The 23243-nt window shown below is 39.9% G+C and overlaps 1 protein-coding gene across 3 annotated transcripts in view; it reads right to left on the minus strand.

The window, feature by feature from the left end:
* The window catches only part of DAAM2 (dishevelled associated activator of morphogenesis 2), a 201005-nt gene that overhangs the window by 83685 nt on the left and 94077 nt on the right, over positions 1-23243 (minus strand). For all 3 annotated transcript variants that reach the window (XM_050314848.1, XM_050314849.1, XM_050314847.1), the window contains exon 3: positions 13516-13605. In XM_050314848.1, coding sequence (XP_050170805.1) covers positions 13516-13605 — 90 coding nt within the window. The remainder of the gene's footprint in view (positions 1-13515; positions 13606-23243) is intronic.

A 23243-nucleotide genomic window follows, 5' to 3' on the forward strand; every position in this document is an offset into this window, starting at 1 on the left:
TGACAAAGGTCCTTAAAGAAATTAATGCACTGAGTTTTTTCAGCAAGATCAGCAGAAACAGGGAAAATGGGATGCAGACAATTACACGGTTCCCAGTTACACAGGAAATCTGTAGCACAGCCAAGAATCAATCCATGCTGAAATTGTACTGCACTCCCATCCAAATCACCACTTTCCCTTTTTTCATGACTGCCCTACTGACTTTTCTTCACTTTAAGGAGTTCAGCTTTCAAAGAAACATTTACTTATTCATTAACACACTGTCCATTCTATTGGCTATATCTCAGTTCAGAGCAGCCGAAGTTTCACAAATAAAAAATAGTTTTATTAAAAGACACAAAATGTGTTTGATCTGCTGTGGGATGAAATGCTAATCCAGAAGTGGAGCTAAAATACGTCTAAGCTGTTCAGACAGTTTATGCCTCCAAAAAGCCGACCATGTCCCAAGAGATGCTAATTTTGAAACAGGACAGACCAAAGGACTGAGCCATTCACTAGACAGATGTGGTCACTGTTCCATTTCTCAGACTCCATGACTAGCATTTACACAAATGTTCTCAGAGTTTGGGGAAGGAAGCTGTATCCAAGCCTTCTTAGCACAATTTACCCAGACTGAGAAAAACAAACATTACTTCTCTGCCTTGAATTAAGCCATTGATGTGCAGATAATAATCCTTATGCCACAAAAGCAGTCTACTGTATAACTTACTAAAAGAATATTCATTAATCACCAGCTGGAGCATGCAACTGAGTAGTTTCTAATTGCCTCTCACAAAGGTCAGGTATAGCCATACATGCTTCCAGGTCACTGCATTATGACACGGTGATATTTTACCTAACAGACCACAAGGCGTTTTTTGAGGGGTTTTTCCTTTTTTTTTTTTTTGCTTCATTTAGCATCAGCTCTGTCCTTCTGCCTGTAATTTGACAGACCTAATAATGACCTCTGATGCTGGTTACTAACCAGCCTTTCAAAAGAAGAATCAAAGGCTTCATATTACTATTTGTACTACAAAATGCCTTATAACGTGGAACTCAGTGTGAAAAATAACAAAGTTTAAAAGCACAAAAGTGAAAAAAAAAAAGGATACATTTATGAATAATGAGGATTCTTTCTTAGAAATAATTTCCTAATACTGAGAGAAGCTTCAGTGATCCTGAAATCCTTAGCCTTTACAAATTAAAATGGACTATCAGTCATTTTTGAAAGATGGTTGGCTCTACCACATCTGAAAAACTTTCCAGTCAAGTTAAATTTATGCTTTGTTTCGAAATGATTAAGCCATCCCTAACGTTTTTTTTGCTTACCAAGCACCCATAGATATAGAATCTCCAGAAGTTGTACATTGTATACACACACCGTGTGTGAATTCCAACCTCCTCTAACATCCAAAACCACTTCAAATTAATTATTTCTAATTGGTATCATTCTAATGGAGATGAAGGCCATGATTTTATTTCTTATCCTTCAGAAAACATGTGAGATCCATTGCATATACATACAGAGACAGTTTCTCACAGAAAATAGACTGGAATGCCATAAGTGGCAGGTAAAAAAGTTGCCAGTACAATGTTATGAGCCAAAGAATTAATGTTTTCTGAAATCTCAGAAGTCTCAACCATTGATTTTAATGTGTAACTGTAGTGTTTAAACCAAGATTAAGTTTTATAATAAATATGTCTGGCTCAAGACTTACAATAGATTACTGATGAAGAGAGTCCCACTTTAAGAAACTTTCTATTTTAGTAGGGTTGCACTGTACACTTTTGGTTTTAAGATCCTGTCTTCTTTTGGCTTTTTATCATTTTCCTTAATACAGACAGATGTAATCAGTTGCCAGCACTGATTGCAGCAGCCTCTTCATACATTTACAGGTCATACAAGTCTGTTTGTCCTTCTTCAAATATATTTAGTCCTGCTATAGGATGCCAATCACACCACCAGCAGGTATTAATGTAGTGGTATAGTGTATGCAGTGACCAAGAGGACAACTTGCCCCTATATTTACAGAACTATTTAACAGTACAGCTGAGACCACACTGAATTACCCAGTGATTTCAGCCCTCAGGACAAAGCTTACTTGCCAAATTGGAGTCTACCAATATTACACATTTTTCCTCTGCTGAATGTTTAACTTCTGTCATGGAAGTTGGTCTCTTGTTGGGTAAGTTCTCCTGACTCTGTTGTTGCTGCCTAAAGATCATTCTGTCCTATTAACTAAGTCCATACTCATGTGTAATACCTTTCATGTGCTCTACTTTTCACAAGTCCCAAATCAACCAACATTTTGCAGTTGATAAGTGTGTAATCTAAATAATAAGCTGCCAAATAAGGTGATCCATGAATTCCCTGCACTTCCAATGAACAATTTTTTTAGAAGCCTATCTTTCTTCAGCCCATTCTGTATACTTCTTTGGAAGCTGAAGGGAAATACCCACTATGGAAGATCCTTCCAGTCAGAAGGTCGATTCATAATCTTTTTACTTGGGGGATCTTCAGGAGAAGATGAAACATTTCTCATGGACATGGCCAGCTCTCCAGGTGTATGGCTGTGGACTTACATTGATTGTATTCCTGAACCAAACTGTCCCCCCAAACCTGCAGCAAGCTTGAGGTCAGGGTCAAGGTTCTGCATTCATTCCTGTGGTAGGTGAAGCCAACAATCTGCCACTATCCCAACAAATCCTAAGCAGCAGGACATATTCTATTGTTTCACTAATATTCAAGCTCTGCATTGTCCCTATTACTTTTCAGTCACTAATTATATACAAGCAGTGTGTGTACATTTCCATGCTAGCATTAAGCCTGTTTAGGTTACAGTCAACATGTTGTGGATAGAGCAGGAACAGAAAGGGACTTTTTCTTTACCCACCCGACTTACTTCAATCCCTTTCCAACAGCACTATTTTCAGCTGTATCCCCACAACATTAGAATGCTGCCACTTGGACTATCTCCTTCCTCACTTCCTTTCCTCCTCCTCTAGGCATTCTTTAGGCAATGTGAAAAGCCACAAAGAGCCCAGACTGTGTAACTGAGCCTCCTGTCTCCCACATGCCTGCGCTGTAAGTTTATCTTTTCCTACCACTGTTTATCTCCAGCAAGCAATCACTTATAAACTTTTGTAAATAAAATGAAATCACCTACCATTCGTGGCAAACACCCTGCACATTGCTTGATGATGGGATTGAAATGTCACTATCTGTGCTCAAATACAAATGGAACTACACAGGACACACCTACCTAGAGCCAGCAGAGATATTCAGGACAAGTCCTTCTGGGAGCACATAGAGAATTCATTAACATCAAACTCTAAAAGGTGTCTCTTCACTGTTCATAACATGTATCTTGTCTATTCTAGCAGTGATGCACACTGCTTCTTGCTTTAGTTCACTTCTGCTCTGGGCCCTTTACCAAGTGTGATGACAGATATTCAGAGCAGCCATGTATTTTCTATTTTAGTTCATCATTTAACCCATCACTGTTGTAAAAACAGCAAAGTTAGGAGTCTTTGGACAGGTGAACAAAGGAAATAAATACAGTCTGATGGGCACATAGATTTTAATCCGCTAGCTCAATATTTGAGTGTATTACTCAGTTCCTTTGTCTACCTCGGGCCATTCCATAAACAGGTAAAACTGTTTCTTGGAGCCTTCATTTCTCTCACCTATTACATCTGCAAAATGTTTGGGATGCCAGGTGCCTTTCAACACATGACTGAATATCATGGAAAACGATGTGATTTTCACCTCAAATAAGGTGCGTAGCTGAAACTGTCGCATGTGACTGCAATGAAAACTGAACAACTTTCCAGAACTGTAGAAGAAAATTTCTTTCTTTTTGTTCATGACTGCCACTATATCCTAGCAACAAGTCTTTACTGTGCTTATTTCTTAACTTTTCACTGAAAATTACTGTTCAGTATTCACTGATTTTTTTTAAAGCTGATGGATACTCAGTGAAATTCAGAATACAGAGAAGAGTGAGCCCTGGTCTGTACCAAACTTGCTTCTCGCATACCAGAGAAACATGTTGGTTACTTATATATTCTTTGCTCTTGCTTATCCATGGAAGACTAATTTGAACAATGAAAACTGCATTTTATGGAAGATATATTATTATTATTATTTTTGCATAACATCAGCAGGACTGACTCATACGTGGATTGTGGAGACCCAGAATTTTTGCAAGAGGACATACAGCACATAATCCAGTGGTAGCAACTACGTCACACAATCAGCATTTACACGTACTTCCCATATAGCAGAATGGGATTGCTCACCATTATTTTTGTTCTTAAGTACAGTAAATTACACCATGCTAGTAGGATGAGAACTGGATAAATGTTTTCTTTTTCTTTTTTGCTCCCCCTCACCCCCTTTTTAGTTCCTTTTTTTTTTTTTTTTCCATGGTAGGGTCAAATCTGCACCCACTGAGCTCTCCCAAACTCCCACAGAATGCGAGCCAAATGCAAAACATAGCATTAGGTATGATGATGACAATTTTCCAACTATTACTGTCATAAACTCAGGACTAATTTGGACCTGATTTTTGGTACGTATTGAGTTCTATCTTCAACTGAAGCATTAGTAGTTCACCTGAAAAATGCAGAACTGCAAGATGGACACACAAATTCTACATACTAAGAACATCTATAGCAGATAACATGGCAAGTTTTGGCATTTATGTCTTCAATAGTTTGAATTAATGAGCCGGGAAGACATTTTCTAAGCAACAACTAACCCTTCTTGTTGGAGAGACAGAAGAGTGGGTGAAGAAACTAAAAATATTCCATGCTGTTCCCATGGTGGGGGGCAGGGCACAGAAGAAAATACTTTTCAATTTTACATAAATAAATATATAATTTCAAGACCCTGACCCAAGGTAACCTCTCATACCAGTATAAATAAATGAGTCTGTAATTGTTAGCATGGCAACATGGAAAACACAAAACAATTAGAACAGACAATTTGGAAAAACTTATCTCCTCTTATGTCTGCTACAATGTGGTCTTTTAGATATCATGATTCCAAGCTGTAATAATGGTGTATAATTTGAATTGTGCATGCATTTTTGCCTCCTTGACACTAAACTTACACTTTAAACCATTACAAGTGTGACTTTAGGAAAAAAAATTATTAAGAGGAGGAGTCTCTCACATTATTAAGCCTATAATATTATTTCTTCAAGTACACACTTTGGGGTACTTGCTGTAGAAGAGAAATATCAAGGAAAAAACATGATGAAACAAATATAAGAACTTAACGATAAACCACAAAAAATGGGCAATGATTCTTCTCAAGTATGACGACCTGCCTAACAAATAATAGTGCAACACTGACATATTAATACTTATATGAGATGAGGAAAAAAAGGCCTAAATTCATTATATGGAACTATAAAAGAATGAGATGGTGTCTTACATGAATCTCAAGCTTTATTCTCCCAGTGAGAACACATTCTTTGCATTAAATGGTGTAGAAGGAAATGTATATCATTTCAGGCTTTACTTTACACTGTATTAATGATGTTGGCCAAATTTGGGAGCTCTTGCTTCAGCCTATGGCATCATTAACAGGTACCATCAATCAAACTGCTCTTTGACACTGAAAAGACCCAAGTACATCACTAATGAAAAAATGTATGCATTTGCTGCATTAGTGACACTCTTGCTGCATTTTGTTGTTTTCCATTACTGTGCTTGCCATAGGTCAGAGTTTCTCAATTTACTGCTCTACAGCCTACTTGCATTTATAACAAAGTAATTTTTGAAGCCATGTGCCTGCCTTCCATACCTAGACTAAAGATAGTGAAATGACCTAATGTCAACAACTAGCTAACAAATCATCCCAAACATCTGAACATGAAGTAATTTTGTTAACAGAAAAAGGAACAGATGCTGGTGGGAAAAAAGCAAGTTAACTCCACATTTGCCAGCGTTTTCCAAACATCCAGTTGAAGGAATGTTGTGGCTTGCAAAGGGCAACATCCTCCCACTGTGACTTACCAGTGTTACGAGATTTCCAGTGAGCCCTAGGCTAACTGAAAGCAAGTCTATTTTCAGAGAATTCATTTGAGAAATTCCACATTTCAGACTGTTTCACCAGCAGCCTTCAGAGCTAAGGAAGTCATGCAGTCTTTCAGACAAAAAGCAACCATGGATCTCAGGCACTGGGAGGGAACCAAATAACCTCTGCTACAGCCTATTTCAAGGAGTTAGTCTCATAGCAGTAATACAGGACAGTATACAGTAGAGTGCATAGAGCCTTAGTGTTGCCCCTTTTCTTTATAGGGCCAATCAGCTGCTTTCCTAGTTTGATTTATGGTGAGTTCAGGGAACCACAAAATAATTCAGGATGGAAGGGCACTTGGGAAGAAGGGACCGTCTCAGAGCTAATTTCAAAGTTAGATGAGGTTGTTTAGGTTGTTGTCAAGGTTTGAATATTGAGTCAAATTAAAATGTTGACTAAAGAGCTAAACTTCTGCCACAAACTTCTAAAGCACCGGTAGGAAAAGAAACAACTTTCCAATGCACCTTCAGATGGACTTCAGATAAAGTCTAATTCTCCATCTCCACTGTGGCTTTGCTGGCCTTTGCCCTGTGCTCATCAGGCATACTCATGGTTTAGCCAGAAATATCCTCACACTAAGCACTCAGCCTCCTACTGTCTACCAAATGCTTTTACTTTTAGGCTGTTACATGTGCTGTGAGGGTTACTGTGCATTTTCCAGACTTCACAATGAAAAGAACAGTAGAAGCACCTACCCTGACACCCATAGCCACTCCCCCTCAACACTTCATGTTATCTGGGAGAAAAACTTTCATCAGTCACATCCAAGTGTCATCAAACTGGCACTCATTACAAATGGCTTCTCAAATACTGCAGCAAACCATCTTGTGTGTTCCCATCTGCTGCTCCCCAATACAGCATATGAAATAACAACTCTGAAGTGAACTTATAAGGGACACTTTAAATGCTCCTTAAAGCTATAACTCCATAACCAAAACAGTTTAATATTCCAAATCAGTAACAGACTCAAAGAGTATTTCAAAGAGGAAAAAATACTGCAAGAAGATAGAATTGAAAACAATACAACTTCAAACCACTCAATTTCTTACGAGACAACCATGTGCTTGGAACTCTTCATACAGAAAGGATGAACCCCAAAGGCTTTCATAGCTGAGACCAGACAATACAAAACCAAAAACCCACACTCAGACAATACAATGGTGTGATCTTCATCTGGCATACTGTATCACTAAATGAGACCAGATGAAGATCCATTTTCTCTCTTCTTTAGGGAATATCTGTCTTCCTCTGAATATCTCAGAACTGGCTGAATGGCAGATCCCAGAGGCTCATGATCAGTGCCACAGGATCTAGCTGGAGGCCTGTCACTAATAGTGCCCCCCCAAGGTTCAACAGTGGGTCCAGTATGATTTAACTTGTTCATCAATGACTTAGATGAAGGGGCAGAGGCCTCCTCAGCAAGTTTGATGATGACACAAAGCTGGGAGGAGTGGCCAATACCCCAGAGGGCTGTGCAGCCCTTCAGAAGGACTTTGACAGGCTGGACAGGTGGAAAGAGAACTGTTTGAAATTCAAAAAAGGCAAATGCACAGTCCTATAACTGGGGGAGAATAACCCACTGCACCAGTACAGTCTGGGAGCTGACCTGCCAGAAAGCAGTTCTGCAGAGAAGGACCTGGGGGTCCTGGTGGACAACAAGCTGTCCATGAACCAATAGTGTGCCCTGGAGCCAAGGAAGCCAACGGGATCCTGGAGTGCATCAGGAAGAGCACTGCCAGCAAGTCAAGAGACACTGATGAAGTCCCCTCTCAGCCACAAGTATTTGAAGAGAGAGTGCCAAGAGGACGGATCGAGGCTCTTCTTGGTGGTGCCAAACAATAGGACAAGAGCCAAAAGGCAGAAACTGATGCAGAGGAAGTTCTGCCTGAATACAAGAACTTCACTACTGTGCAGGTGACCGTGCACTGGAACAGATTGCCCAAAGAGGTTGTAGAGTCTCCCTCACAAGATATTCAAGAATGCTCTGGATGCAATCCTGTGCCATGTGCTCTAGGAAGACCCTATTTGAGCAGGGAGGCTGCAGCAGATGACCCCATCAGTAGTCCCTTACCAATTCTGTGGTCTCCACATATATCTTCTACTCTAAAGCAGAAACCTGAAGAAATGAACTCCTATCTAAATACAATACCTAAACATCCCTGGTAGGCAAAGGTAATTGTATCAAAAGTTACAAAAGCAGCTTAGATCCCTCCAGCAGGTTATAAATATATATATCTATATTATACACAATAGTAAACTTATATTTATAGTTTTAACAGGAGGATGAATCCAAAGTATAGGGTACATTGCATTGTCTGGAAGCTGGAACCCCAGCTGCAAGTTGCAAGTAGGGTTTATAGCCATAATACAGCCTGGGTTTGGATTGGAAATTTTGCTCTGCAAGAGTCTGAAGGCAGGCATGGGCATGGGGATGGAGGACAGAAGTATCTTGCTCTCCATCCAATTGCACAGTACCAAGCTATACTTTTTATGGCAACATTTTGCTGACAATGCAAACCTCAAGGGCAAAACTCAAAGAGAGACTTTCAAAGAAAGAAAAAAACAAAACTGGCCACGTAGACATTATCTTCAGTAATGTTAGACAGCCAGCATAGGACCAAAGTGGGAGTTTGTGAAAATGAGCTGCAAATGGTATAAAAAGATGGTGGTAAAACTACTAAAAGTTAGTCTGACAAATGCTAGGACTCTCCAGAGTATTCTGAAGCCTATGAGGATGGAGGACTCATTTTAGAAAATGGGTACTGAATACAAGGTGATGCTGCTTCTTTGTAGGAGAGATGTAAATCTCCAGAAGGGCATCTGGGGCTGGGGCACTCTTCACCTGCAGCCTCAGGACTGTAGCCTCAGTGGTTTCAGCATTGGCCTGTGACCTCAGTCGAAAATGCTTGGACTCCTTGTGTAATGTAATGTGTAGTGCACAAAAGTGCCTTCTACTCCATATTTGCTGCTCCTTGCAGTGAGCTCACCGAAGCTCAAAGATTTTCCCACAAGAACATCTTAGAACACAGATAAATGCAGTAAAGAAAATGAATGAACAGCACTTGAACTGAAAATATATTCAGATCTTTAAGACTGTACCTTAAAAAAATGAAAAGGAAAAGTGGGAAAGGGGAAAAAAAGGGGGAAAGGAAAAAAGAAGGGGAAAAAGAATTAAGAAAAGGAATTTTGTATGCAGCCAAGGCATGTGTAAATAGTGCAGGTAAAATGTATGAGAGGCCAGAACATTTCCAAAAAGTTTCCTAACATTGCCACTCTTTCATTCAGGTAAAGAGTAATGCATTTATGTATAAACATAACAATGACAAGGTCTTTGTAATTATACAATAATTTAAATCAAATACTTTTGGAAACAAGGAGTTTCCTGACTCCTACTTGCATATTCAGTTTGCTAGTTCTTTTATTCATCAGGTAGATCAAAAAATATAATTGACAGATACTTAAAAAAACAATTGCAGGTGATGGCATCATAAGCAAATTCATTTCTCTTCTGCCTATTGACTGCTACAGACTATGGTTCAGATAAATTTTGCTCAGCATTTTTATACCTTATTTTGCTATTGTGGAGAAGCTTTTCTCTAGATCTCTTTCCCATAATAGAAAAAGGACAATAAATTTAAGGATTATAAGCAGGTACTCTTTTTCAGATGCTGTAAATGCCTAGTTCCACAAAGTTTCAGTGTGCTGCTTATTACTTCAGTACTTGAGTTTGAATAATTTCATTTGAGTAGATAAAGTAGAGTCAACTCAAAGAAGCTGTTCTATGGTACAAAATCCCAAAAGTGCAAAATAACACTAAAATATCTAAAAGATGTCAACACAGTTATTAGGATTGAGGTGTTTGTTGGGTTTATTTGTTCGATTGGAAAGAAACTGTAGGATACAGCTAGTCCAGTCTGACTGCACTTCGGAAAGAGATTTGCTACCAATTTTTTTTTTCAAAGAAAGACGGGGTAAAAAAACCCAAACCCCTAACTTGCTTAACTCTGCAAAATGTGTGTGCTTACTACTAAGATCTGCTCAACCGAAGGCTTACAAATTAGTCTCTGGAGGCAGGAAAGGCCATAAAAAGAAAACAACTTGACTTGCTTTCCAATAGCAATAAGTCTAACAGCTTGTAGGATTGTTCAGAAGGTAATAAGCTATTGCCCGCACAATGAGGCCTCATTCTTAGAAACACAGACTGCATCCAAAGCAATGCGTACTGAAACAGCGGAATACCTGCATTTTCTATCCTCTTGAGGATCCCAACAGAAGCTCACTTACGGATTAAGTACCTTTTTCTCTCCATATCATTATTTGATCAGTATTTAATGAGATTATGTACGTTAGTATCAGCTTCTGTTAAAACAGCACTGAAGAACATTGGTTTTCTGAATTTTGACATCTGAAATTAACAAATAAATACATCTGAAAGCTTGATCTAGTGCTTGGTCTAATTCCTGCAAAAATTATATCTGGTAGGAAATCTAGAGTTAATTTTACAGAAAAGAATTACAGAAGTGGATTTATGTTTTATGAAAATCTAAATTTCAGCTTATGGTGAAGTTTATAGAGATTATTCTAAACAAAACCAGAATAAAGTACCTGAACTAAGGGAGGATGTCATAATTGGTATTGTCTACATATGGCTTTACTTAGTATTCAATATCAGGGGAAGTTCATACTACAGAGGAAAAGGCAATCTAAGATATTGTTTTGGGTAGAGGGTCAAGGCCCCACCAGAGGTGACTAATGATTTTTCTGGTACAAATTAAGACAACTGCACCTCCCATTGTCCACCCTATACTGATAATTGGTAAGACAGAGAATGGCTGAGACTGAGAACACATTAGCGTTTTCCAACAGAGCAGCCTTTATTCTTTGCAAGTAGCTACCCCACAAATCAGAGGGAAGCTACTACTGTTTCAGATAGGAACCCAGAATGGCCAAAAGTGACCAAAGCAGACATGGTTGTATAATACTGTGTGAATGCTCCTCTGCAGGTATCACCCACAACCATGAAATCTCAGTCCAGAACTAAACCTTCTTTGAGTACTGAGGACTGTTGACTGGCAAGTTGTACCCCTGGCATATCTTTCAATGCCCAGACATACCTGCCTTCCCGCATTTCTTCAGAGAGGCTTGGTATCAGAAACAGGTGGAATGAGGTTTTTAATACAATAGTGATTTTCTGATAACATATTGGAATCAGGTACCATGGAAGATGATATCTAAAGTCTATCTGCCAAGATAAATGTGTGTCTACAGCAATGACTGATCTTCATTTTTGCAAGTGACATTAGGCAGCCCACTAATGTCGCCACCTTTACAGTAACTCAGGAAGCTCTGACTTTCCATTACTTTTAAGCTAGGAAAGGCACCAGAGATTAATGATTGTGAACAATTGTCTCGATCTGCACTTTGACCTGCTAGTTCATAGTGTTTTCAGTTGCCACCTTACAAAGCATAAAGCCCATGCTTCCCAGGAAACTCAAAGAACCCAACATCAGCAAGACAGAGCTCTCTGGGGTCTTGTCCTGGATAGCTGGTAGTGTTCTGCAAAGTGAGAAATTGGACCCTTTGTGGCTAAAATTAGACTAAAAATTCTTCAGGGAAAAGGCAGCTTTGCTTTAAATTGAAGCCTGGAATAAGTTTCTTTTTCACTGTAAAACACTGATGATAGGTGGATTAGGTAGTAGGCTAGAGTGAAATGTCACACCGATCATCTGAGTGCCTGTGAGGGAAACAATGAATAACATTGGAAAGTTAAGGTTTCAAATAATTGAAAGTATCTACAATGTAATGAAGAGGCATCTGGCAATGGTATCCCGTTTCAGTTAGCACATGATTTTGGATAGCTAGAGTTCCTGTAAGTGAGGTTGCACTATAAATATATTATAAAGATTTTCCAATACGCAGCTTCTTTAACTCTGGAGGTCTTTAAGATTCTTATATCAAATCCACTGCTTTAGGAAGAGGGGAAAAAACCCCAAACCAACAACAACAACAATACTCCCAGTGTAATGAGTGAATCCAACTAACACATTAAATACATTAAAGCACAAATCTTCCTGCCAAGACACAGAGATCTGGGAGTTGGAATGTGGGGTTCTCTAAGACAGCTACAAATAGATCCTCTCCCACCAGAGCTGAAAAATCCAGCTGAGCTGGCCAGCAAAAATGTAAAGCTGACATTAATCACAGCAGCCTGCACCTTCCCTGCACTTGCAAGGTCTCTGTACCAGCAGGAAAAAAGAATGGAGAGAGCACTAAAGACAACTGAGCCTAGACTGCTCTTACACACTTCCTGAGTTCCCGCTAGCTCAGAGGCACTAATTAATTGATTTCTATTAACTTCCCTCTACGAAGTTAAAAAACAAACAAACAAAACCCCTAAATTCAAAACACCCATCTGGTTGGTCTGGTTTTCTTTAATTAGATGGTAAGAAACCTCATTGCCCCCACCTCAAGTAAAAAACACAGCCTCAGAAGGACCACGAGCAGGGCTTTAATCTGCCGTGTTCAGTATTGGAATCTAAACTTCCTCTTTCACCTTCTGTTATGCAAACTTATGTACAAAGACTGATGCTCTCACAGCATGACTTGCACACTTGGGAAACAAAATTAAACAGCAAACCCACCACACCTTTTTTGCCCTAACATTAATGGCTAATAAATACACGCTATTGGGGCCATCTTTGTTTCCAACTGTTTCCTAGAGCAGCAGAACTTTTCCACCACATCATTACTGCAGAAGTTCCTCCTTTAGAAGTTTCACAACAGTGATACAACTTAGCAATTAATTTGGCCATCATTCTGCCAGTGACAAAATTGGCAGTATGATACATCAGCCTCTGATTTACTGTTCCTTTATCAGTTTGTCAGAAATGTGAAGACCTTTGAGAGGAGTAGGTCATCTTCACTTTCCAGTGAAATAAGGAACATTTCCCACAAGCTCTGGAAGACCTTGAACTACCAAGTTTTAAGACATCACTATTATTGTGTACTTTTCAGATATTTGAAGACATCCTGAAAGACTTCAGCAGTAATTTTTCTATTCGAAGCAGCCTAAAAAGGTTTTTAAAAATTCCTTAAAACATTTTCATGATAGCTTTTCTTTCAGATCAAAAAAAACACCCAAAAGCAAACAACAAAACAAACAAACCCCCCACAAAAAATAAAGCAAAATAAAAACTCCAAACATGTAAACAATTCAAAATGGGACAATGCACAATTTTAAGACATTAACTTTTTTTTTCATAAATCACAAGCATACACTACTAATAAGAAAATTGTGCCAAATCCATGCTGATAAAAATCTTTACATCACTTAAGCATGTTCTTGAGTAAACAGTAAATAAACACACAGCTCAAATCAAGATGTAATTATGAACATGCACACAGAATTTAGTGGTGAGCTACTCCAATCAGGACAACAGTAGTACCTTCTTTTTGCTGCAATAAATCTGCCATTTCTTCTCTGGAGGGAGTGCAAACATAGCCTCTCTGTTCTTGTCTGTGAGATCCAATTCATCCTGGAGATTAAGAAAAAAGAAAAATAGAAAAAAAAACAGTCAACAGCTGGATTGGTAACTGTTAGGAACCCTGAGTTCTCCCTGGCAGAGCAGAACCTATGAAGAGAGGTAGCCAGAACAACTCCCATTTCAAACTTCCATTACTAATGATCAGTCAAGAATGGGAAATATCACATGAAAGTCATGAAGTGAGAAACTAAAAGCACTGACATTCATTAGGACACTTAAAGAAAGGCTAAAAATTTGATATACCTTCTTCCTGGTTGGCAGTACTTATTTGCTCTTCAACAGGAAAACATTTAAATTACTGCATCTTTTAAGCAAAGGTCATGAGACAGTTGTCTTGTGGCAGTAATGCCACCAGCAACCTACAGGTTGAAATGTTCTTCCAGATGTTTGTCCTCTGAACCACATAGTCCCTATCAAAAGACAACCATCATTTCAACATAAAGGACACCTCTCCCCACACTGTCACATCAGGCTGATCAGAGCAGTAAATTCAGTCTCTGTCAAGAAAAGCAAGTTCATTAGAACATACCCTCTTAAGAGTTGAGCCAATCTTACATTAGTAAAATGAAAGATAATGCTGTGATCTAGAACTGACTCCCAACTCTGTCAAAAGCACCCTCTGGATACACCACCAAATTCCCCAGTTTCAATTTCTCCTCTGTAAAAGGTGGATAAAAATCTCTATTCCTATACAACATCTTTAAAACCATGAAAGAGATATTGCTGCTCCCTCTATGTTTATGCAGCACTGACCAGATGCAATCACAGCTACTGGTTTCAGGTACTCATAATGGAATTAAACAAAAAAGAGTGGTGTTCAGAGCAAGCAGCCTGCATGAGTAGAGACAGATGAAGATGTATAAAGGAGAGTTTCATCAATATAAAGAAATCCTTCCAATAATATTTCAATAAATCAATTTTGGCAGGGTTTTGGTTCCCTTCCCCCATATATTTGAAATGTTTGGAGAAGGAAGAGCCCAGGGGTCCAACATCAAATGACACTGCAGCACAAAATCGCTGCACATGCAGATTCTGGCACCCACACTAACCTTGTCCAAGCAGAGACAATACCTCTTTAACTCAGCCCAACAATGGCTCATTTGGAAAGCGTTCAGGGCTGGGAAACTTGTGAAAACAGTGAGCAAAATTGCACACTGAGCCTGGTAGCGGCTGCTGACAGATTTAAAAGCCCATAGAGATTTAAGCTGCAAAAAGGTACAAAAGAAATGCAAACAGTAACAAGGCGAGGTCAGTGCCAGCAGCCCAAGGTAGAAGAAGCTGGAGGGTTATTTTAAACAAGAAAAAATTTAAATGGAAAAAAAAGTAGCTGTGCAAAAAGAGTGCAAACCATGTGGAAATGTTTAGGGTGAGTTTCCAAACAAGGGGGCAGCCAAGCAAGGCAAGGAGTTTTATCCCTGCTATACACAATTAGCAAGCTCAGGCCAGGATCACATTCTTGGGGGGAGAGGGAGAGTAAAACGACATGTAAGGCCTTAAGACAAGCAAAGGAATGCTGTTGGAGGTCAAGCATGCGGGAGGAAAAGGAGGGGCAAACAGGGAATCAGAAACGCCAGGTTTAGAAGAAGCACCAAAGAGGCCAGAAACATATCTAAAATGAGCTAGCTGGGCTCAGCTAAAGTCTTCGAAAAAATTACGATTTTATTGAACTGCTTATAGATCTTAACACCTTTTTTTTTTTTTTTTTTTTTTAAATACAGGGCAGCTAACTTGATTGTCTAATCCATTGGGTTCTTTTCTGGAGTGCTCTTTCTGCTTCTGGTGGCAGGTCAGACAAGCAGCAGAAGCTCTTAACAGAAGCTGTGCACAAAACTGAATGAGGCACTCAAACAACATAGTTCAAGACAACTATTTAATCAATGGAATGCTCCTATTGACTAAAACCACTCAGAGGGTAGGATTCTGACACTGCAGCTTCTGGACACTGCCTTGGACACTGGAAGTATTAAGGGCATGAAGAGCAATCTGCCTTCAATGGGACAATGAGAATATGCAACTTCCAGTCATGAAGTTTAGCATTCTGATACCATGACATGCTTCTCAGGACAGAGGTTGAGAAAGTTAGTTTGAAAGGATGAAAGATCCAGTGGGGAAAAAAAGTGCATCTACACAGTACTTTATTGTGACTCAGGAGGGTAGATTAGGCCAAAAGAAGTCTAGAAGCCATCCCATTAGATCAGGTAACATAGTAACAAGGAAACTGCTGACGTATGGCAAGCAAAAGCATATTAGCAGAGGCAGACTCAAACACATCTGACCGGAAAATAGCACACTGAGGGAAGATGGCTTACCCTTAATTTTTAAAGTTAGTGTTTGTCTTTGTTAAGAGGTAAAATGCTGGATTCTAACCTCCAGGTCAGATGGACAGATAGCAAGCATGAATATTCAGCAGAGAAAGAAATATCTTCTCCAGAAGGCAAAGGAGCAGTCAAGCTCTTCATCTCCTTTTCCTGAAATTAGTCTTGAGCAAGTGTGCTCCTTCACTGAGAGGAAGAAAGGAGTGGGAAGAACTCAAGAGGCCTACATGCCCCACTATCATCAATCAAATCCTACCCTATAAAAAATCCCAACAAATTCCTGCAAAATAAGGAGACATGAAGCCTTCTTCTGGAACCATCCAAATCATTTTACTTCTCCCATCCCTTTGCTCTTCCTATAAAAGATGAACAAAAGACCACTGTGATTGCACAGGAAAACCCTGGATCTAGCTAAGAAAGAAGACACTAGATTAGGCAGACCATTTTTCTATTCTGACTCAGGATCCTAACAGGTGGCACATAAGGAAACTTGCCACCTTGGAGGGAAGCAGAAGGAACTACAGAAAGTATTAATTTCAGAAGGATTGATCCATGAACACAACATTCTGACCCAACAAGAGGCAGATCTGTCAGTATATAGAGATTCAGACCTTAGACTTAGTTCAGTGACAGCAAGTAGCTATTGAAGGAGAAAGGAATTGCCGAGTTTGGCAGGAAAGGTGAAGAACTACAAACTGAATGCAGCCATCAAGGCTGGGGTTGGAGCCAGACTAGGAAAGCCAACATGACCAAACGCCCTGGGTGCAAATGTAAAGGGCAAGAAAAAGATTTGGACAGAACAAAGCAGGGAGAACTCCCTCCTCCATCACCTGTTCCAGTTTCTCAACAGAAATGTAATAACTCTTCTACGCCTTGGAAAGGTGGCTCGGTTCCATCAATTCATGCCAGCGTGACCCTGCACAATGGAGCTCAGCTTCCTGGCTCTTAAAAACACTTGAAGGTGGAAGTGTTCTCATGAAACACAGATTAAAAGGATATTTGCCAGGCTGGGCTGAGGGAGATGTAAAGAATCCCCAGTTAATATTCCTTAAATTTTTCTCCTTTATCTATTTCCTACTTTATATACTGAGAGTTAATTCAGTTAATTTCACTTTCATGTGGACATTTTTTTTTTACTTACACAGATTGAATTTCAATGATAAAACATTTCAAATGTACTGGAGCTGGATTCGAGGTTCAAACACTTCCAGTCCAGTTCTTAGGCCAAAAGGGGAGATGGCCTTCATTCAAAATGGCTACAACCCAAGGAAATAAGAGACAGAAAGAAAGAAAGGAAACAAGAAGGTGGAATGAGTAGGAAACATAAAACCAGTATTTTGTGGGATTTAAAACCACAGTATGTCCCTTTTTTGGGGGAACATTTATCAAAGCATGAAGGCTGGATTTGATGCTGGGCAGCCATCAGCTCAATAATGATAAATCACTCGAAGCCCTAGAAAAGCTGAACAGAAAGGCATTTCTTCTCTAGACTGGGTAGTACCTTTCTGAGTGACGAAAAATTAAATTAATAAAGAGAAAAAGTAAGATTTTGGGATGTACAAGAGTGGTTCACTTGGAGAGAGACCCACTAAAGGAGAAACTTTAACTACCAACATGCCTGCCTCTCTAAAGGAGAAACCTCAAGGCATTAAGTACACAGAGAATCCCAACTTCTGTTATCCAGCATCTCTTGACTATAAGTCAGTGTTGGAGACCAAGAGCTCCAAATTCAGTCTTCCAGGGATATTTGGACACTCATGGGAAGATTCCATTCTACTTGTCCCAGGCCCACCGGTTGCTGGACTTACTGGTCATTGGGGAGTTTCACACTGACTTAAGCTTAGACAGCTGCTTTGTTTTTTAAAAGGCAAAAACCAACAAACCAACCCTCACAAGCTGGTGGGGTTGGTTTTTTTGGAGAGTTTGGGGTTTTCTTCTGGTTGTTGTTTTGTTTTGTTTTCATAAACACATGAATCATGCATAGCATTTCCAGCATTATGAAACACAGAATTCTGACATGATATGTTTACTGCAGGCAATAATTTGATTAATATGGGCATAACAGATATGTTGCCAGAAAGGGGATTTTGGTTATTTTCTTATGTTTAGTTGGATAACTGTCTTATTTTATCAATTTCTTATAATTTCAGCTACAAAGTTGAGTTACACTTTTAATTTTTACATGTAGGTCACAGTTGCTCTTACTTAAAATGCTATTGAAAGCATATCCTTCCCATAAGCATCCACTCCAGGCCTGTGTTTCACATTTAATGGTTTTTTTAATGACTGAGAGATAGTAATGACATATAAAAGCATATTCTGACTTTTAAAAAGTTTATTTCTGCCTACAAACATATTCAGGCAATTATTAAAGAATTATCCAAAAAATGAAATGCATTTACCATCCTCAAAGGATGATGAAATCAATCCTATTTTTCACCACGGAACCCAACACTAAGACATAATACATAGGCAAATAGGCTTCGACACTTCTGCTGTTTGGAGATGTTTATTTTGGTTGTCTGATTACAGCTCTGTTGCACTGGTTGGTTCTTTAACAGCGATGGGTACTCAAGCAAAAGGACAGCCAGGTCTTGGCATTAACAGGCTCCATGAGAACCAAATCTTCAGATAGCACAAAGTGGCAAAGCTCCACAGGAAGTTTAAACTCTACTTTCCCTTGTTAAACTCCAAATGGAAACTTAAGAATTCCAGAACAGATGAAAGCAGCAGTTATCTGACCTGTGACCAGCACTAGAAGTTTCAAAGGGTTGTGCAAAGCCCTGCAAAGTACAAAACCACAGAGCAAACTCCAAAGATGGTCAAACACTTCCCAACTCCCTGCCTCAAAAAACAGGCTGATTCTGTGGTACATTTGAGTTAATGTCCCTTTCAAGATAGCAATAGTATTTGCAAATATTTTTTTCACAGCCGTGAAGTTTTTCTTTTGCTCAATCAAACCAGCGTTATCTTAATGGTTCTTCATGAGTCATCCAATAGGGAAAACGGAGAAGGTAGGAATTATATCTGGATGCCTTTACACAACCTAGAAAAAGCTCCACAATTTGAAGACTTTTTATTTTAATAACTTGCTTGCACACTCACCTCAAAAATTTAGGTTCCAAGGGTACAATCATTTTTATGTTCTACCTTGCACTGTATGAATTTTAGTTAAATGCACCACTCCTACCTTGCTTCTTGTTCATATTCCCATTCCTTCTTTTTTCCTTTCTCTTGCACACACCGACCTTTTCTTTCTCCCCTCGCTAATCATTTTCTCATTCCCCTTGACCCTTTTCACCTGTCATGTACAAATGCACTCTCCCTCATCCACCTCATCAATCATTCTCTCTGAGTCTCTAAACAGCATCGAATCCACCCAAGTTACAGAATGAAGTATAATACACTGCTGCCAGGACAATAAATTCCCTGTACATTACGATACCTGTGCTTCAGGTTCCCCAAGGTGATTTACAGAGATGTCTGTCACCATGTCCCCAAAAAGGCCACATTCCAGTTCCACTGATGCTCCTGAGTGGCACAGCACTGCTGACAGCCTTATGCTCTGGATGAACTTACTTAAATCTTGTACAAGTAAACAGTGACTATGACACACCATGGGGTCCCATCCAGCAGCCACTGGCAGGCACCAGAGAAGGTTCATATTCATGTGTAATGACTTAGAGGGAATAAGTGGTGGATTAATCAATGCTGAAGTACAACTCAAGCCACTTTACATGTCTGGGACTTTGGAGGAAGAGGAAGCAGTGGAAAGAGATCAGGGAGAATGTTGTCAGCAGCACACTACAAGCTTTTGCAACAGAGAATCCTGTCCAGCATAACTATTACAGCTTTAAAAAATGAACTGAGTAGGACCACATTGCTAATACACACCTTAACACTTTTACATTAGCAACAGCCCCAAAAACCTTTTTATTTCAGTTCATGCTGCCTATGCCAGGTCTTGCTGAATAATGAGCACGTTAGTCTGGTGGCTCACATGCAAGTTTGCCCACCAAGGAGGGAGGTTAGGGAGGAGCAGAGACACTCTCATAAATACAGAGGCAGTTGTCCAAAAAGCTGCTTCAGAGATAACTGCAGTGAATAAAAAAAATAAAAAAAATTATTAAAAAAAAAATCTTCTTCAAATCTCAGTCTCTTTGAGAAGAGCTTCAGACAGAAAAGATAAACCTTCCCTATTTAATCACTGTGTCCACCTCCAGGGGACAGTATTGGATTGTTCCCCTACAATTTTCTTTCCATTGCTTTGTTCATTCCAGCTCACCAGCCTGATATGTAAGAGGCAGCCTGCTGGAAGAGTGTGCATTTCCAATACTGAGGAGGTTGATGAGGCATTCTGAAAGACTGCCTGTCTGAACTGTCAGTGGATGAGATTCATTAGACTGCACAAACTGGAGCAATGAGCAGTGCAAAAGTCTTTACAACAGCACTACCACCCACCCAGCTAACACAGCTCCAGATGGACATTGGTTACAAGTTTCCACTTGGGCACCTGATGCATGTGCTGAGTCCACTGAGAAGCCACGAAGAAAAGGCAAAACAATCCAAAACCAAATCAGTCCTGCCCCTCAAGCTCTCTCATCTCGAGATAACCCTTAAAATTGAAAGCAGTAGCCTTTATAAAGCACAAAGAAACAGCACACAGTGACAAACATGGGAGTAACATTTTGATCAGTTTTACAGTTTATAAGAATTAGGTGGATCACAGCAAAACATCACTGAGTTTCGAGGTATTTGCATTCACATAGTACGTGTGTATGTCACTCCCACATTACATACACAAGATATATCATATAACATCTACCCATACCCACAATGTTTTATCGTTACATTTGTGCATTATGAAACCACTGTGCACACATGAGTGGCTAACAACGCCTGTTGGCATAGGAAGCAATGTTTACATTCCAGCTACTGCCACAGATATGACTGTAAAGCAGAGAAGCAGACAAACAAAAGGCTGCGATTCCCATTACACTCTTTTTTTCCTCCTTGCTTTTTCAAAAAGTTGCAGCTTTAAAACCCCTTCAGTTCTAAGGTCCCAAATCTCTTGATCCTCAGTCATAACAGTACAAGACAGAAAGCACCTGATGTTTACATACTGGAAAATGTGTTTTTACTCTACCCTGCCAACACAGAAGTTACTCATTCTTAAGGCTTAGCAGCAGAGTAAGACTTTCTTGTGTCAAGGGCACTGCTTTTTGGTAGAGAAATTTACCTCACAGAAAGTCAACTAACAAGCCCCCCTCTTATCCCCAAACACAACCCTAATTATACTGCTTCTTTTTTCGCTTCTTAATCATTAGTTAATTGCTTCCTCGTTTCCTGGAGAAGAGCTAAATCCTGTCCCTCTCCTACTCCTCAAAGCTTTCTGTGACTTGACAGCACACAAGTATACACAGTATGCAAGGTGTATTTTGGCAATCCCCTCTCACAGGTCATTAGAAATAGCACCTGGTGTTCATCTTTCTGTCCTTCACATTCAAAACACGTGCATGGGACAACAATCTGCTGGGCCAAATAGAAAGACTGAGGAAAAGCAGTACCTGTTTATGCAAGAATACACACAGATGTTTAGAGAGAGAAAGAGATCAAGGCTTAGACATGCACTTTCATATGCAGGGCTACAATACAGGTAGAGCAAGAAGGACATTCCATGGATATGGGTGGGCATATGAGGACAATACTGCAAACAGCTGACTATCATCACAGCTTTTTCTGTTAAGGTGGGCTGTATGTCCACGTCAGTGAATTGAAATGAGCCCAGTGAGAGGGACAGGGATGAAAACTGAATAGTCAGGCTCATGTCTAATCTAAATCCCTCCTGCTGTAATTTAAGCCTATTACTTCCGGCCCTATCAACTACTAACATGGGGAGCAGATTTTTTTCCTTCCTCTTGATAACAGTTTTTCAGCCTATTAAGGGCTGTTGTAATGTCCCTACACAGTCTTCTTTCTTGAGGCTAAACAAACTCAGCTCTTTCAGTATTTTTAGAGGCCATGTCCAGCACTTCTGGCCTCTCCTCAGTCAAAGTACATCTTTCTTGATTTGCACTGTTCAAAAGCAGGGACAGCATTCCAGTTGAGACCTTATCATTGCTGACTGCAAAGATTACTTCATGCATCTTCCAGACTGCATTTCTGGCTACATATTCCATGTAGGCAATTACTTTTTTTTTTTTTTTTTTTTTAATAAAAAACCTCAAAACCTGAATGACTTTTGTTCAATCTTGATCCACTGTAATTCCTAGTTTCTTCTCTGAAGAAGTGTACCTCTGGCTGCTTTCCATCCTGAGTTACCAGACTTGCTATTAAAAGGAGTTCTAACTGTCCCCATTGAATCACATCCTTCTTCACACAATTTCTCTATCTCATGTGCCTAGTGACACACTCTAGAGAGATGTGTTGTTTACTGGGGGCTCATATTTGGGATGTCACTGAGAGACCACCAAGCCTCATACAGTCCACTGACTATTATCCACTGACTGTTATCCACTGTTTCAAGTGGGCACCAGTGACACAGCCAGCAGCAGTCTGAGAAGTCAAGAAAATTAGTTAATATATGAGGACTGCCTCCTCCAAGCTCAGGAACAAAGTATCCCAACAAAGAGTATGTCAGGCAAAAAAAGCCAGGAGACCTGCATGGATGGACAAGAATGTCCTGGACAAACTCAAACACAAAAAGGAAACCTACAGAGGGAAAATAAGGAAAATTAAGTTGGTGACTGGGAACAGTCAAGGGGGCCTCACTACAGGCAAATCATGCCTGACTAATTTGTGACTGGGGTTACAGTTCTGATGGATAAGGGGAGAGCAACTGTCGTGACCTATATGGACTTGTGTGCATCATTTCACAATATCCCACATTACATCCTTTTTTCTAACTGGAGAGATGTGGATTTGACAGACTGACCACATGGTGCATAAGGAAGTCTCTAGATGGTCACACTCAAAGAGTTGTGGTCAATGGCTTGATGTCCAAGCATACACCAGTGATGAGTGATGCTCCTCACAGTAGTGTTTAATATCTTTGTCGGTGACATGAACAGTGGGAGCGAGTGCACCCTCAGCAAATCTGCTGATGACACCAAGATGTGTGGTGCGGTTGACACACTGCAGAGGAAAAGCTGCTGTCCAGAGGGACCTGGACAGGCTTGGAAGGTGGGCCTGCATGAACCTCAGGAAGTTCAAAAGGCCAAGATCAATGCCCTGCATGTAGGTTGGGGGAAGTACAAGCAAAAGCACAGGGTGGGTGGAGAATGGATTGAGATCAGCCCCCAGGACAAGGGTTGG

This window comes from Myiozetetes cayanensis, unplaced genomic scaffold (genome assembly GCF_022539395.1).
Source record: "Myiozetetes cayanensis isolate MyiCay16 unplaced genomic scaffold, myiCay2020 scf2-11, whole genome shotgun sequence".
NCBI lineage: Eukaryota > Metazoa > Chordata > Aves > Passeriformes > Tyrannidae > Myiozetetes > Myiozetetes cayanensis.